Raw genomic sequence first — 17,216 nt, 5'->3', positions numbered from 1 at the left:
TACTCAGCAATAACTTGCTCACTGATGCTCAGCTTGGGTTCTGCCAGAGCCTCGGCTTCTGATCTCATTACAGTCTTGGTCCAAACATGGATAAAGAGCTGGGGGGAGGAGAGAGTGACTGCCCTCAACATCAAGGGAACATTTGACCAAGTGTGGCATCAAGGTGCCCTGGTAAAATTGAAGTCAATGGGAATCAGCGGAAAAAGAGTCATACCTAGCACAAAGGAAGATGGTTGTCGTTGTTGGGGGTCAATCATTTCAGTTCCGGGACATCACTACAGGAGTTCCTCAGGGTAGTGTCCTAGGCCCAACCATCTTCAGCTACTTCATCAATGACCTTCCGTCATAAAGGTTAGAAATAGGAATGTTGGCTGCTAATTGCACAACGTTCAGTACCATTCACAACTCCCGATACTGAAGCAGTCTGTGCCAATACGCAGCAAGACCTAGACAACATTCAGGCTTGGGCTGATAAGTGGCAAGTAACATTCATGCCACACAAATGCCAGGCAATGACCATATCCAACAAGAGAGAATCTAACCATCTCCCCATGACATTAAGTGGCATTACCATCGCTGGATTCCCTTGTTATTAACCTCTTGGGGGGTTACCATTGACCAGAAACTGAACTGGACTAGTCATATAAATACCTGTGGCTACAAGAGCAGGTCAGAAGCTGGGAATTCTGAGCAAGTAACTCACCTCCTGACTCCCCAAAGCCTGTTCACCATCTACAAGGCACATGTCAGGAGTGTGATGGAATACTCTCCACTTGCCTGGATAAGTGCAGCTCCAACAACACAAGAAGCTCGATACCATCCAGAACAAAGCAACCTGCTTGATTGGCATCTCATCCCAACTTAAACATTAACTCCCTCCACCAGTGATGCACAGTGGCAGCAGTGTGTACTATATACACGATGCACTGCAGCAGCTCACCAAGGCTACTTTAACAGCACCCTCCAAACCCACGACCTCTACCTACCTAGAAGGACAAGGGCAGCAGATGCATGGGAACACCATCATCTAAAATTTCCCCTCCAAGCCACACACCGTCCTGACTTGGAACTATATCATTATTCCTTCAATGTTATGGGATCAAAATTCTGGAACTCCCTTCCCAGCGGTACTGTGGATGCACCTGGATCAGATAGACTGCAAAGGTTCAAGAAGGCAGCTCACCACTACCATAAGTACAATTAGGGATGAGCAATAAATGCTAGCCTAGCCAATGATGTTCACATCCCATGAAAGAATAATAATTTTAAAAAGTTATCCGTCTTGTTTTGCAGCTATATTAAGAATGGAAGATACGGTTATACAGGTAGAGATTATTCACCAAAAATGTTTTTTGATTAAACTCAGCCCTCTTGCACCATCAGACTCAGGAACGTTTCCAGGACAGGACTCCCAACAATATGATTGAAACTTTCAAGATAAAAATTGCTCCAAAAAAAAAGACAGTGTTAATCACAATTCCTTATACTGTACTGCTCCATTTTTTGAAAAAGGAGTTCTGATGATGAAAGATATTCTTTGCATAGGTAAAAATTGCAAACACTAAAGTCTTGTGAACTTTGTGGCATCACAGTAGATATAACCTGGTTGAACACACTGCACTACAGTTAATCTTTATACTTTCAACCAAAGGGACACATTTTGTACAGAGTTCACAATGGTGACCAGAGCATTAAAAAGGTAGCAAATAGTTCGTGAAAAAAAAAATAAAATGGCAACAACACAATTGAGCTGCCCGAAATATGCCTTCAGTGTATATCTAAAGTTATTTAACTTGTTGAAACTTATGCACTCTGTATCCAACCCTCCCACTGGTAACAGTGATAAACAGAAAAACAGTGGTGGTACTAGAGTTTCAAAGAAAATTTATTTTATGGAAGCTAAATTTAGTTAACACAAAGTAAAAATTTTAAAAAGTAAATGGAAATTTTTTGAAAGTTCAATTAGGCTTTAGGAAGATGTTTCCCTCTCTCAGTTAAAAGAATTCAGAACTGCTACCCATGGCTTTCTTTCCCCAACCCCACAGATCACAAGCAGCTATTGTTTCCAGAGGAGTGTAATTGTTTTTTGGTTTCCTTGAATTCCAAGCAGTGCACCAGTAACAGACCAATTCTTAAAAATCAAGGACTGGTCAGTAAAGTAATTAAAAATACAAACACCTGAGAAGAGACCAAGTTCAGGGACACTACGCCAAACCTTTTTTTTTCCAGCAAACTTGATCCTGGCTGCCCTCCACATGCAGCATCAGTCCCAGCACTTCTAATCCAGTCCAGTTTGGATGCAGATCACATTTAACTGAATAAATTGCTGAGTGTATTTTTGCGATTTTTGTCTTTTTGGTCATTTGAAATATCAAAATGATAAGTCAAGCAAAAAGCAGCATAAACAGTTTCCTCCTGTGTGGAAAGAGGCTTGATCTCCAATACACGAACCTCACTCAGATTGAGGAACATTTGATATCCGAGGCTCAGTCTCAAGATTCGTCGTCATAAAAACCAGTGTCATAGATCTCATCCTCTAAAAACAATCCACCTAGTCCATATTCTTGCTCGTGAACAGAAATTTCATTGGGATTGAGGTGATTCTCCCCTTCAACAAAGTCAGCAAATCTGCAGGATGAGACATAGATCCCACAGTCATATCATGCCCCAAACCCAACAGCTATTGAAAAAAATCAAAAACTACATTCTTTTCTTACAAGAAACACTTTCCAAACATTTCAAAATACAATACTTCATGCGGTTATTAAAAATACAAATTGACATTTTTGGAAAGAGCATCAATTACTCCCTAGAATCACTGATTCCGTGAGTTATGTAAACAACTTAAGTCAATTTTCTCCTCTTTTCTCTCCTCTACGCCTGGGGTATGGATCCTTAAGCATCAACAGGCCTCCGATATCCAACTGACCATTCTTCTTTTGTGTGTCAAGATAGTGCGTCAGCAGAAAGCTCAACAGAGGGGCAATCACTTCCTCTTATTTTATGTCCAAAGCTACAGAGTTTTCAATAGATGTCACTGGAGAGCAGTTAGAAGCAGAAACTCTGGCTGGCATTTCCTCTCCAAAGCCCGGGTCCTGAAGCTAACTGGAGCACTCCTAACACCATGCCACCCAAGATCAACTAACACACCAGACCGGGGATCAAACCTAGGAGCTTCCTGTTTGTTTGACTCAGTTCCGCACGCAGCAATGCACTTGCCAACTGAGCCATCAGGGAAACCTTCAAGGGACTTTGAAATAATGAATTTAACTTTTATACAAAAAAAAGATGACAGGCCTCAAAGTTGTAATTTTCCCGTTTCAGTGCCTAGCCTCAGGTACCAAACTACTGAGATATTAATGGAGAATCTCATTACCATCAGGAATGGTCACATGTTCTTTTATACGCAGGGGAGGGAATGCAGTGGTGTAGTGGTAATGTCACTGGACAAGTAATCCAGAGGCCCAGGCTAATGCTCTGGGGACTCGGGTTCAATTCCCACCACAGCAGCTGGTAGAATTTAAATTCAATGACTAAGATCTGGAATTAAAAGCTAGTCTCAGTAATGGTGACCACAAAACCATTGCAGATTAACACAAAAGTCCATCTGGTTCACTGATGCTGTGTCATGAAGCTATTAATGTATATAATATTTTGGAAAATATTTTTCTTTTAAAATAGAGGCTTAGTTTGCAGGTATGTCTTAATTGGGTTAAAGCCAGCTGGTCTGGGTGTTTTGATGCACTAGTTTGAGATGTAAACAGAGAGATAGCATGCATTTGCATTTTTTGAATAGAGCATTCAAGAAGTGGGGTGAAAACTTGACACCTTTCTAACAGATACCAAGCAATATGTTTATATTACTAATAAAATGGGTACTATACAAAGAAAAGTACAGCACAGGAACAGGCCCTTCAGCCCTCCAAGCCTGCGCCGATCATATTGCCGGTCAACTAAAACATTTTGAACTTCCGGGGTCCGTAACCCTCTATTCCCATCCTATTCATGTATTTGTCAAGCTGCCTCTTAAACACCACTATCGTACCTGCTTCCACCACCTCCTCTGGCAGTGAATTCCAGACACTCACTACCCTCTGCGTAAAAAACTTGCCCCGCACATCTCCTCTATAGTTTTCTCCTCTCACCTTAAATCTATGTCCCCTAGTAATTGACTCTTCCACCCTGGGAAAAAGCTTCTGACTATCTATTCTGTCCATGCCACTCATAATTTTGTAAATTTCTATCAAGTCGCCCCTCAATCTCCGTCGCTCTGGTGAGAACAATCCGAGTTTCGCCAACCTCTCCTCATAGCTAATAACCTCCAGACCAGGCAGCATCCTGGTAAACCTCCTCTGCACCCTCTCCAACGCCTCCATATCCTTCTGGTAATGTGGTGACCAGAATTGCACGCCATATTCCAAGTGTGGCCTAACCAAGGTTCTATACAGCTGCAGCATGACTTCCCAGCTTTTATACTCAATACCCCTGCCAATGAAGGCAAACATGCCATATGCCTTCCTGACTACCTTATCCACCTGCGTTGCCACTTTCAGTGACCTGTGGACCTGCACACCCAGATCCCTCTGCCCGTCGATGCACTTAAGGGTTCTGCCATTTACTGTATAATTCCTGCCTGTATTAGACCTCCCCAAATGCATTACCTCACATTTGTCCGGATTAAACTCCATCTGCCATTTCTCCGCCTAAGTCTCCAACCGATCTATATCCGGTTGTATCCTTTGACAATCCTCTTCACTATCTGCGACTCCTCCAACCTTAGTGTCGTCTGCAAACTTACTAATTAGCCCAGTTACATTTTCCTCCAAATCATTTATGTATACTACAAACAGCAAAGGTCCCAGCACTGATCCCTGCGGAACTCCACTAGTCACAGTTCTCCATTCAGAAAAGCACCCTTCCACTGCTACCCTCTGACTTCTATGACCAAGCCAATTCTGTATCCATCTTGTCAGCTCACCTCTGATCCCGTGCAACTTTACCTTCTGTACCAGTCTGCCATGAGGGACCTTGTCAAAGGCCTTACTGAAATCCATGTATATAACATCCACTGCCCTTCCATCGTCGATCATCTTTGTCACTTCCTCAAAAAACTCGATCAAGTTAGTGAGACACGACCTCCCCTTCACAAAACCATGCTGCCTCTCACTAATACGCCCATTTGCTTCCAAATGGTAGTAAATCCTGTCACGAAGAATCTTCTCCAATAATTTCCCTACCACTGACGTAAGACTCACCAGCCTGTAATTTCCTGGATTATCCCTGCTACCATTCTTAAACAATGGAACAACATTGGCCATTCTCCAGTCCTCTGGGACCTCACCCGTAGCCAGTGAGGATACAAAGATTTCTGTCAAGGCCCCAGCAATCTCCTCCCCTGCCTCCCTCAGTACTCTGGGGTAGATCCCATCTGGCCCTGGGGACTTATCCACCTTAATATTCTTCAAGACGCCTAACACCTCCTCTTTTTTGATCTCAACATGATCCAGGCTATCTACACACTCTTCCCTAGACAAATCGACTGCTAAGTCCTTCTCTTTGGTGAATACTGTTGAGAATTATTCATTTAGTATCTCTCCCATTGCTTCTGGCTCCACACACAGATTCCCACCTCTGTCCCTGAGTGGGCCCACCCTTTCCCTGGCTACCCTCTTGCCCTTTACATATGTATAAAAGGCCTTGGGATTTTCCTTAATCCTGGTTGCCAGTGACTTTTCATGACCCCTTTTAGCCCTCCTGACTCCTTGCTTAAGTTTCTTCCTACTTCCTTTGTATTCTCCATGGGCTTCATCTGTTCCCAGCCTTCTATCCCTTACGAATGCTTCCCTTTTCTTTTTGACTAATTTCACAATATCCTTCGTCATCCAAGGTTCATGCCATGCTTATCCTTCATCCTAGCAGGAACATGCCGGTCCTGAATTCTTATCAACTGACGTTTGAAAGCCCCCCACATGTCAGTTGTTGATTTGCCCTCAAACATCCGCCTCCAGTCTAGATTCCTCAGTTCCTGCCTAATATTGTTATAATTAGCCTTCCCCCAATTAAGTACCTTAACCCAAGGTCTCCTGTTATCCTTATCCACCAGTACCTTGAAACTTACCGAATTATGGTCACTTTTCCCAAAATGCTCTCCTACTGAAACTTCGACCACCTGGCCGGGTTCAGTCCCTAATACCAGGTCCAGTATTGCCCCTTCCCTAGTTGGACTATCTACATAATGTCTCAGGAAGCCCTCCTGGATGCACCTTACAAATTCTGCACCATCCAAACCCCTAGCACTAAGTGATTCCCAGTCAATATAGGGAAAGTTAAAATCACCCACCACAACAACCCTATTGATGCTTTTACATCTTTCCAAAATTTGCCTACATAACTGTTCCTCAATCTCCCGCCAGCAATTGGGAGGCCTATAGTAAACCCCCAACATTGTGACTGCACCCTTCCTATTCCGGAGCTCTACTCATATTGCCTCGCTGCATGAGCCCACCGAGGTGTCCTCCTGTCGTACAGCTGTGATATTCCCCTTAACCAGCAGTGCAACTCCCCCACCTCTTCTACATCCCTCTCTATCCTGCCTGAAACATCTAAATCCTGGAACGTTTATCTGCCAATCCTGTCCATCCTTCAACCAAGTCTCTGTAATAGCAATAACATCATAGTCCCAAGTACTAATCCAAGCTCTAAGCTCATCTGCCTTGCCTGTTATACTTCTCGCATTGAAACAAATGCATTTCAGACCCCCAGTCCCACTGTGTTCAGTAATTTCTCCCTGCCTGCCCTTCCTCTTAGTCCTACTGGCCATATTCACTGGTTCCCAGTCATTTATTTCATCTGCTGACCTATTACTCTGGTTCCCACCCCCCCCGCCATACTAGTTTAAACCCTCCCGAGTGACACTAGCAAACCTCGCAGCCAGGATATTGGTGCCCCTCCAGTTTAGATGCAGCCCGTCCTTCTTGTACAGGTCCCACCTGCCCCGGAAGAGATCCCACTGATCCAGATATCGGAAACTCTCCCTCCTACACCATCTGTTCAGCCACGTGTTCAGCTGCACTATCTTCCTATTTCTAGCCTCACTGGCACGTGGCATAGGGAGTAATCCTGAGATTACAACCCTAGAGGTCCTGTTTTTTAACTTTCTGCCTAACTCCCCGAACTCCCGCTGCAGGACCTCGTCCTCCTGCCTATGTTGTTAGTACCAATGTGTACCACGACCTCTGGCTGTTCTCCCTCTCCCTTCAGAATGTCCCGTACCCAATCAGAGACATCCTGGACCCTAGCACCAGGGAGGCAACATACCATCCTGGTGTCTCTTTCACGACCACAGAAGCGCCTATCTGAGCCCCTGACTATAGATTCCCCTATGACAATTGCTCTTCTGTGCTTTGACCCCCCCCTGCTGAACAACAGAGCCAGCCGTGGTGCCACTGCTCTGGCTACTGCTGTTGTGCTCCCCTGATAGGCCATCCCCCCCCAACAGTATCCAAAATGGTATACCTGTTAGAGAGGGGGACAGCCACAGGGGATTTCTACACTGACTGCCTGCCCCTTCTAGCGGTCACCCATCTATCTGTCTGTACCTTGGGTGTGACCACGTCTCCAAAACTCCTGTCAATGACGCTTTCCGCCAGCTGAATGCTCCTAAGTGCATCCAACTGCTGCTCCAACCGATCCATGCGGTCTGTGAGGAGCTGCAATTGGGTACACTTCCTGCAGATGTAGTTGTTCGGGACACTTGAAGCGTCACAGATTTCCCACATGCCACAGGTGAAGCACTTCACCCCAGCAACTGCCATTTCTAGAACTATTTAATAAATTAATTTAAATCTAATAACTGCTTATTGACTCCTTATTAACTATACGTTCCCTAGGGCTAGATATATACTATAAATGCTAAATTCTAAGAACAGTAATCCCCTGATTCTGGTCTAGATACCCTCTACTTATTAATTAAGTGATTAATTTATTTGGTTTAATTAGTTTAGCAATGTTTTAGTTTCAAATTCAGTGTAGATTCTCTACCAGCCAATCAGGTCACAGATTTACCGTGATGCTACTTTTAATTTTTTTTTTTAAGACCCAAGGTCCACGAATCCCCGAGGTAAGGTTTTTATACTCACCTGTCTGGAACTCCGCCCTCCGACTCTGCTCCCTAGAACTAGGCCGCGAATCCCCGAGGTAAAGTTTTTATACTCACCTCTCTGGAACTCCGCCCTCCGACTCTGCTCCCTGGAACTAGCTAAAGGGGTTTCATTGTTAAAAGGTAAAGTTCAAAGAGACTGGTGAAACAATGAGAATTTAAATTCAGTGGTGGTAGGTATAACTTCAGCAGTTTTCGGGTGTGTAATGTAAGGTCAAAAGGCAACTGCAAGCCTCCAACTGGCTCCACAGTGAAAAGAACCTCATTTTGAATCCGTAAGGTGAAAACGCTTTGCCTGGTGTTTGGTTAAGTATATGGGCTGCTGTTGCCTTAATGGAGATTAGTTTGGGAATTTGTTAAAAAGTTATGATAGTAGTAATTTGTAGTCATGTGTATATATTTTAACCTGTGTAAATTAATAAAATGTTTCATTTAGTTTAATGTAAAACCTCAAGAACTAGTGGTCTGATTCCTGAGTTTAGAGTCACATCTCAAACATAACACTTGAAATTATTCATTATAACAGTTGTTTAAAGTTTCCCTCTGGGATTTAAAAAAAAAAACTCTGCTTTACCAACTGCATCGGTCATAACATGCTGTCCTTACCTGGTCTGACCTACGTGTGAATCCAGACACACAGCAATGTGGTTGACTCTTAACTGCCCTCTGAAATGGTCCAGCAAGCCACTCTGTTGTATCAAACCGCTACAAAGTCTAAAAGAAACAAAACCAGATGGACCACCTGGCTTCGACCTAAGCACTGGAAATAACAATGGCAACCCAGCTGTGTCGACCCTGCAAAGTACTCCTTACTAACATCTGGGGGACTTGTGCCAAAACTGGGAGATCTGTCCCACAGACTAGTCAAGATACAGCCTGACATTGTAAGGTATAATTCAGTGAGTATATCCCAGGCACCACCATCACCATCTCCTGTCAGTGGGACAGGACATACCCAGCAGAGGGGGTGGCACAGTGGTATAGTCAGGGGGGAGTTGCTTTGGAAGTTCTCAACATCAACTCTAGACCCCATGAAGTCTCAAGGCATCAGGTAAAACATGGCATAATCTCCTGGAAACCTCCTGCCGATTACTACGTACCTCCCACCCACAGCTGATGAATCAGTGCTCCTCCATGTTGAATGCCACTTGGGGGAAGCACTGAGGGTGGCAAGGGCACAGAATGTACTCTGGGTGGGGGACTTCAATGTCTATTACCAAGAGTGGCTTGGTAGCACCACTACTGACTGAGCTCGAATGACAAAGCTGCTAGACTGGGTCTGCAGCAGGTAGCAAGAGAACCAACAAGGGGGAAAAAACTTACTTGACCTTACCCTTGCCAAATCTATCTGTTGCAGATGCATCTGTCCATGACAGTATTGGTAGGAGTGACCACTGCACAGTCCTTGTGGAGACAAAGACCATAAGACATAGGAGCATAAATTAGGCCATTGGGCCCATCGAGTCTGTTCCGCCATTCAATCATGGCTGATAAGTTTCTCAACCCCATTCTCCCGCCTTCTCCCCGTAACCTTTGATCTCCTTACCAATCAAGAACCTATCTATCTCGGTCTTAAATACACTCAATGACCTGGCCTCCACAGCCTTCTGTGGCAATGAATTCCATAGATTCACCACTCTCTGGCTAAAGAAGTTTCTCCTCATCTCCGTTCTAAAAGGTCTTCCCTTTACTCTGAGGCTGTGCCCTCGGGTCCTAGTCTCTCCTACTAATGGAAACATTACCGTCTTCACGTTGAGGATACCCTCGATCGTTTGGTTGAGGGGGGGGGTTACCTACCACCATGCTAAATGGGATAGATTTTGAACAGATCTAGCAACCATGAGGCGCTGTGGGCCATCAGCAGCAGGAGAATTGTACTCAAACACAATTTGTAACCTCATGGCCCAGCATATCCCCCACTCTACCATTACCATCAAGCCAGGGGATCAACCCTGGTTCAATGAAGAGTGCAGGAGAGCATGCCAGGAGCAGCACCCGGCATACCTAAAACTGAGGTGTCAACCTGGTGAAGCTATAGAACAGGACTAATTACATGCTAAACAGCATAAGCAGCAAGTGATAGACAGAGCTAAGCGATCCCACAACCAACGGATCAGAGCTAAGCCCTGCAGTCCTACCACATCCAGTCTAGTGCAAAAGACAAGGTTGAAGCATTTGCAACCATCTTCAGCCAGAAGTACCAAATAGATGATCCATCTTGGCCTCCTCCTGAGGTTCCCAGCATCACAGATACCAGTCTTTAGCCAATTTGATTCACTCCACGTGATATCAAGAAACAGGTGAAGTCACTGGATACTGCAAAGACTATTGGCCCTGACAACATTCCAGCAACAGTACTGGAGACTTGCATTCCAGAACTAGCCGTGCCCCTAGCCAAGCTGTTCTAGTACAGCTACAACACTGGCATCTACCCAGCAGTGTGAAAATTGTCCAGGTATGTCCTGTATACAAAAAGCAGGACAAATCCAATCCGGCCAATTTCTGCCCCATCGGTCTACTCTCGACCATCAGTAAAGTGATGGTAGGGGTCATCAACAATGCTATCAAGAGGCACTTACTCAGAAATAACCTGCTCACTGACACTCGGTTTGGGTTCCACCAGGGCCACTCAGCTCCCGACCTCATTACAGCCTTGGTCCAAATATGGACAAAAGAGCTGATCTCCAGAGGTGAGGAGAGTGTAAGTGCCCTTGACATCAAGGCAGCATTTGACCAAGTGTGGCATCAAGGAGCCCCGGTAAGTCAATAGGAATCAGGGGGAAAACTCTCCATTGGTTGGAGTCATGCCTAGCACAAAGGATGATGGTTGTGGTTGTTGGAGGTCAATCATCTCAGTCCTGGGACATTGTTACAGGAGTTCCTCAAGGTAGTGTTCTAGGCCTAATCATCTTCAACCGTTTCACCAATGATCTCCCCTCCATCATAAGGTCAGAAATGGGGGTGCTCACTGATGATTCCACAATGTTCAGCACCATTCACGATTCCACAAATACTGAAGCAGTCAGTGTCCATATGCAGCAAGATATGGAAAATATTCAGGCTTGGGCTGATAAGTAGCAAGTAACATTCATGCCACAAAGTGCCGGACAATGGCCTCTCCAACAAGAGAGAGTCTAACCATCTCCCCTCGTCATTCAATGACACTACCATTGCTGAATCCCCCACCATCAACATCCTGAGGGTTACCATTGACCAGAAACTGAACTGGACCAGCCATATAAATACTGTGGCTACACGAGGTCAGAGGTTGGGAATTCTGCAGAGAGTAACTCACCTCCTGACTCCCCAAAGCCTGTTCACCATCTACAAGGCACAAGTCAGGGGTGTGATGAAATACTCTCCACTTGCCTGGATTAGTGCAGCCACCAAAAATACTCAAGAAGCTCGACACCATCCAGGACAAAGCAGCCCACTTGAGTGGCACCACATCCACAAACATTCACTCCCTCCACCACCGATGCACAGTGGCAGCAGTGTGTACCATCTACAAGATGCACTGCAGCAACTCACCAAGACTCCTTAGACAGCACCTTCCAAACCTGCGGCCTCCAGAAGGACGAGGACAGCAGATGCATGGGAACATCGTCATCTGGAAGTTGCCCTCCAAGCCACACACCATCATGACTTGGATCAATAATCGCCGTTCGTTCACTGTTGCTGGGTCAAAACTCTGGAACTCCCTAACAGCACTGTGGGTGTACCTACACCACATGGACTGCAGTGGTTCAAGAAGGCAGCTCACCACCACCTTCTCAATGGCCATTACAGATGGGCAATAAATGCTGACCTAGCCAGCAACATGCACATCCCATGAACAAATAAAAAAATGCATTAGCAATTTTCCAATTGGAGAACTGGGGGATGTAGTAGAGCAGCTCGCATTTTAGCTTGGAGTTTGAGCACTCCACTAAGTTCTTCATGGGTTCAAGTACATTGTACAAAACTATGATAACTTTGCACAGAAAGATCCAAGATAGTTGGTGTAGGAAGAAGCAAGATTCACACTAGGACAATTGGACCAGGGTTGGGTAGGGGGAGGAATGATATGATTGTTGGAGCATCAATCCATCCTTACCCGAGATGGACATCCAGGGTGCTGAAATTAGGCATCTCAAGTGAAAACAATACTCCATTTCCAAGCACCAATACCTCATTTAATTTACTACAAAAATATTTTGGTGAATTCTTAAGATGAAAAAAAAATCAGTGCTTCATCATGCAACACCAGAGTGACAGAATGAGAGCTAGTGCCAGTGACTCCACCCCATAAACTGAGCTCCTCCCTCAACTGTGCAGAAGCAAGAGACTTTCTCTATTTGAGGGGGAGAGAAAAGAGGAGAAAAAAAAGTGTCATCAAAGGCTACTCTCACCCACCTCCTAAAGGACAGTTTCAAAAGCTGCATTCGTAGTTGCCTGGGAACAGATTACCGGGCTGTTGATGCGAGGAGAAATTGAAGAAAATAACTGACACATCTCAGCCACCATATGCTTTCCTTTTGAGTTTATCTCCCCCCCACCCCCCCCCCAAAATATACATGGCATTTAAATATATGTGTTGCACATAATAAATACCCCAGGAAGATATTGTGGTCCTTCATTCTGGAAATTACTACACCTAGGGGATGAAGTGTGATTTTTTTTCTGAAAAACCTGGCTTCCCTGATATTCTCAATTCAGTTTTCACACTTCACAGCCTATGCTGTGAAACTGTGAGAGAATGTCGTGAAAATGTAGCACCTCTCCAACATGAAGCAGCGTTACACCAAGTGTATGCTGCCGAGGTCAAGCAATGGCTTTTAGCAATAATTGGAATGCTTTAAGAGTTAACTTCGTGGACATTTTACCAGCGATACTCATTCTTCTGATGAATGTGGATAAAGTTGGGGGAAATTCATTGCAAACTCATTCATGGTCTGTAAAAGCAACAAACTTGATGGGTCAGATCACACTTTCCTATTCCATCTTTTAGGCTTGTCTGGGTTTTAATTAGGAGCTGGATACAGTGCTGTTGCACAGCTTAAATGTGCTCCAATCTAAGCCACAGAGAACACACGTCCATTTACTATCTGCAATTTCTGTATAAACCCAATTACTGATCTCAGTTGTATGATCAAGGGCAGGCAATCAACTAAGGCCTGGATGCTTCCTAAAATGAAGGTGGAATGGGAAAACCAGTTATCCAGGCTGCTCTTACACATCGCCTGACTACCAACTCAAGAGCGGTGCTGACAAAGGCCCAGAAACAGGCTGTTTGCCTATTTTCTCAAGGGACAGAGAAAGACAATAGGAGGGTTTAAATATTAAACAAGCATTACCTCTTTGGCGTTGAAAGTCTAGACACCATTTTCCATGCATTGAATTCAGGGCTGCTGCAATACTGTTGCAGCTCCACTAAGGCTTTGTGTGTTTCTACTTCTCCTTGCCTCTGATATTCGTCCTCAGTTAGAAGCTTTTGGGGCTTTGGCTTGCCTCTTATTCTGAACACTTGCCTAAGTTTGAAAAATTATGAAAGGTCACTATTTTTATTTAGAAGTTGAGGATTTTTCTTCTCTCCAATGCTAGGGCTTAGCTTACAGCAACAATCAGCACACTTTCTAAACTCTTCTCTTCCCCTCTTTAATACATACCCCCAAATCACCTTATTTCAGGAATACAAGTTTATTACATATGTAGGAAACATATTTGAACTTAAACAGGAAGATCAATTGACCTGGGTCCTTATGGGAATTTAATTTCCCCCCCCACTAGGTTTCCTATTCACTTAGGAGCCATTAGACAATCTCAAGGACAGATAATTGAACTGTTACCAGGCCTCCACTAGTCTACAATCTGCTCCTAGGTGGTATCCCCATATTATTCTGCTTTCATAATACTACTGGTACAATACCAATGTGGTCAGCAATGAAAGCAAGGCATCGTAGTTGCATAGTAATACATTAATGCATGGTGGGGATGTATATGCCCATGAAAGAACTCTGAACATGCAAGGTGTAACTTAAGGCCTTAGTTTCATACTTTCTACTTTTCTTTTTTAAAAAAAGTGCAACATTTCCAATTATAGTCACTCAGGTGTGTAGTTAAAGCAACATAGGATGATTCCTGGAAGCTGCTCGACGCTGGTATAGGCCCACACAAATTGTCCCCTTGGAATGTCCCTCCCTAAACCCCTCCATCTCCAAAACCATCCTTAAAACCCACCTCTTTGACCAAGCTTTTAGTCACCCAATCTCACATCATTTTCATGGACTTGGCAGTCATTTTGTGCTTACACCTCTGATCTGAAGCGCCTTAGGGCATTTTCCTATATTAAAAGGCACGGCATAAACACATTGTTGACCAAGTATAAATGCAAATTGAGACTGGAATTCAAACACCATTCTCCTAGTTGGTAGCTCTACACTCTAGCACTGGGGTTACTGAGTCCTTTTCCATAGCCTGTGTAAAGATATTCACTACAATAATCTGTTTTTATTTTTCCCCAATCTGTTCTGTAGCAAAGTAATGCCAACCTGATTCACTTGTTTCAGACACAGGAGCAACAAATCTAGTTTTGCCCATTTAGCACAACTAAACATTTAATTATTTAAATCTCTGGGAAGAGTTCCTACACAAAACACTTACTTGTATGCAGCGTACGTCCACCTAAATGGAAGCTCTAGGTTCTTGACGCAAAAAGCTACAACGATGAGTGCCAGGGCAACTTGTCGTACTTGAATCCCAAAGTACATTAGTAATAGTCCCAAGAGTTGCAGGGCCCAGTTTAGAAGATTAACACTTCTATCCTCCTCCAGTGGACCGTACTTGTAGCAAACAGCAAAACTGACAAAGGCAGATATTGTCACATAGCCTGAAACATCAACAGCACAGGAGGAGAAATCTTCATAAAAGGACACAATGTCTGTTTTTCCTAGATAATCCGCAGATCAGTCTACACAATTTCTCAGCTGCAGTATGTCTTAGACCAAGGGCTACCAAAAGGCAGACTCAGCCCCACTATTTGGCAATGGGGGTTGGGCAGAAGAATAAAGGCATCACATAGATGGGTCAGGTGCTTCCTCACTCCGATACAAATGTGGGATTTTACCAGACGGCTGTGTTTTAAAATGTCTCTTTCAACGTAAGGTAGAACAGTGTGTCTTGGATAGGAGGGGATGGTGAGCTCATGCTAAACCTCTGCCCAGAGACAGGCCCATGTGATCTGGTTGTCATAGGGAAAGAGGCCCAGCTGAAACCTATTGAAAAAAATCAAGTGACAAGTTTCACACCTCGACACAAGAGGGGCAGCTGTTTTTTGGACAGAGAGACATGGAGAGAGACACAGACAGAAACAGTTGCTGGTGTGGAGAGCAGAGGAAAAGACTGCTTTTCGTGTTAGCGGGCTAGGACTAATGACCTGGCTAATCGTATAACTAGGACTGTTGACAGGGCATTAAACTAACGGGGGGGGGGGGGAAGAAAGTTAGAAATCCAGAGAGAAAGGTCAAGGCATCAGAACAGTGTAGCGATGTGGGTAAAAGACAAGACGAGTGGGACAGCAAGGGACAGAGTTTAACAAAAACTGTCATGACAGGGAATAGAAGTAATGAACAAAGGTTCTTTTTCTGAATGCACGAGGCATCTGCAATAAGATAGATGAACTAGTGGCACAAATAGAGGTAAATGATTAAATCTAATCGCCATTACAGAGACATGGTTACAAGGTGATCAAGGTTGGGAAATAAATATTCCAGGGTATACAATATTTCGGAAAGATAGACAGAATGGTAAAGGAGGAGGGGGCCATCCTGATAGTAAAGGATAACTTAAGGACATTAGTGAGAAAGGATTTGGCCTCAGTATGGGTGGAAATTAGGAACAACAAGAGTCAGAAAACACTGGTGGGAGTAGTTTATAGGCCCCCTAACTGGACAGAGCATTAAACAAGAAATTGATGGAGCTTGTAACAAAGACAATTGTGGGGGATTTTATCTTCATATAGACTGGGGCAATCAAACTGGCAAGAGTAGTCTATAAAGGTGAGTTTGTAGAATGTTTTTATGACAGTTTCTTGGAATAATATGTTGTGGAACTGACTAGGGATAAGGCTACTTTAGATCTTGTATTGTGCAATGAAGGGTTAATTAGTAATGTCATTGTAAAAGACCCATTGGGAAATAGTGATCATAATACCATTGAATTCCATGTCAAGTATGAAAGCAACATAGTTCAATCACAAACAGGGATCTTAAATAAAGCAAAGTCCATAGGTATGAGGAGAGAACTGGCTGTTAATTGGGTAAACAAACTAAAACGAATTGAGGTAAATAAACAATGGGAACCATTTAAAGAAACAATTCAAAATGTTCAACATAAATACATTCCATTGAAAAATAAAAAAATCAGCAAGAATTAATGATTCGTGACTCACTCAGGGAGTTACCTGGATTAAAAGAGACGGCTTAAAATTTTGCAAAAAACAGTAGCAGTGCTGAGGATTGGGAATGTTTTTAAAACCAGCAAAGGTCCACCCAAAAGTTGATAAAAAGGGAAAAAACAGAATGAGATTACACTAGCCAGAAATATAAAAACAGATTGTAAGAGCTTTAAGTATAGGAAAAGGAAGAGAGTAGCTAAAGTAAATGTTGGTCTCTTAGAAGCAGAGACAGAAGAAATCATGGGGAACAAAGAAATGGCAGAGGCATTGAACAAATAATTTGTGTTGGTCTTCACCATAGACGAGACAAGTTTCATACAAGAAACAGACGGTAACCTAGGGGCTAAAAAGTGAGGAAATTAATATCAATAAGTATTGGCGAAACTTAAGGGACTAAAAGTTGACAAATCCCAGGGATCTGATGGCCTACATCCTAGGGTTATAAAAGAGGTAGCTGCAGAGATAGTGGATATGCTAGTTATGATCTTCCAAAATTCCTTAGATTTGGGAATGGCCCCATCAGATTGGAAATTGGCAAATGTTACACCACTTTTCAAGAAAGAAGGGAGACACACAACAGGGAACTACAGGCCAGTTAGCCTAATATCAATTGTTGGGAAAATA

At 43.7% G+C, this 17,216-nt stretch overlaps 1 protein-coding gene across 2 annotated transcripts in view; it reads right to left on the bottom strand.

Moving 5' to 3' along the window:
* nemp1 (nuclear envelope integral membrane protein 1) overlaps positions 1 to 17,216 on the bottom strand; it is a 41,463-nt gene continuing 24,247 nt past the window's right edge. Inside the window, exons 7-10 of one of the 2 annotated variants that reach the window (XM_078534761.1) lie at positions 14,801 to 15,026; positions 13,495 to 13,668; positions 8,765 to 8,872; positions 1 to 2,628 (exon numbers count right to left, since the gene is read on the bottom strand). In XM_078534761.1, the coding sequence (XP_078390887.1) occupies positions 2,493 to 2,628; positions 8,765 to 8,872; positions 13,495 to 13,668; positions 14,801 to 15,026 (644 nt within the window). In that variant the 3' untranslated portion in view covers positions 1 to 2,492. The remainder of the gene's footprint in view (positions 2,629 to 8,764; positions 8,873 to 13,494; positions 13,669 to 14,800; positions 15,027 to 17,216) is intronic. The other variant, XM_078534762.1, reaches the window with a different exon arrangement.

Source organism: Cetorhinus maximus, chromosome X (assembly GCF_964194155.1).
Source record: "Cetorhinus maximus chromosome X, sCetMax3.hap1.1, whole genome shotgun sequence".
Taxonomy (NCBI): Eukaryota; Metazoa; Chordata; class Chondrichthyes; order Lamniformes; family Cetorhinidae; genus Cetorhinus; species Cetorhinus maximus.
The sequence above is the reverse complement of the archived record's forward strand: the minus strand, read 5'-3'. Positions and strand labels throughout refer to the sequence as shown.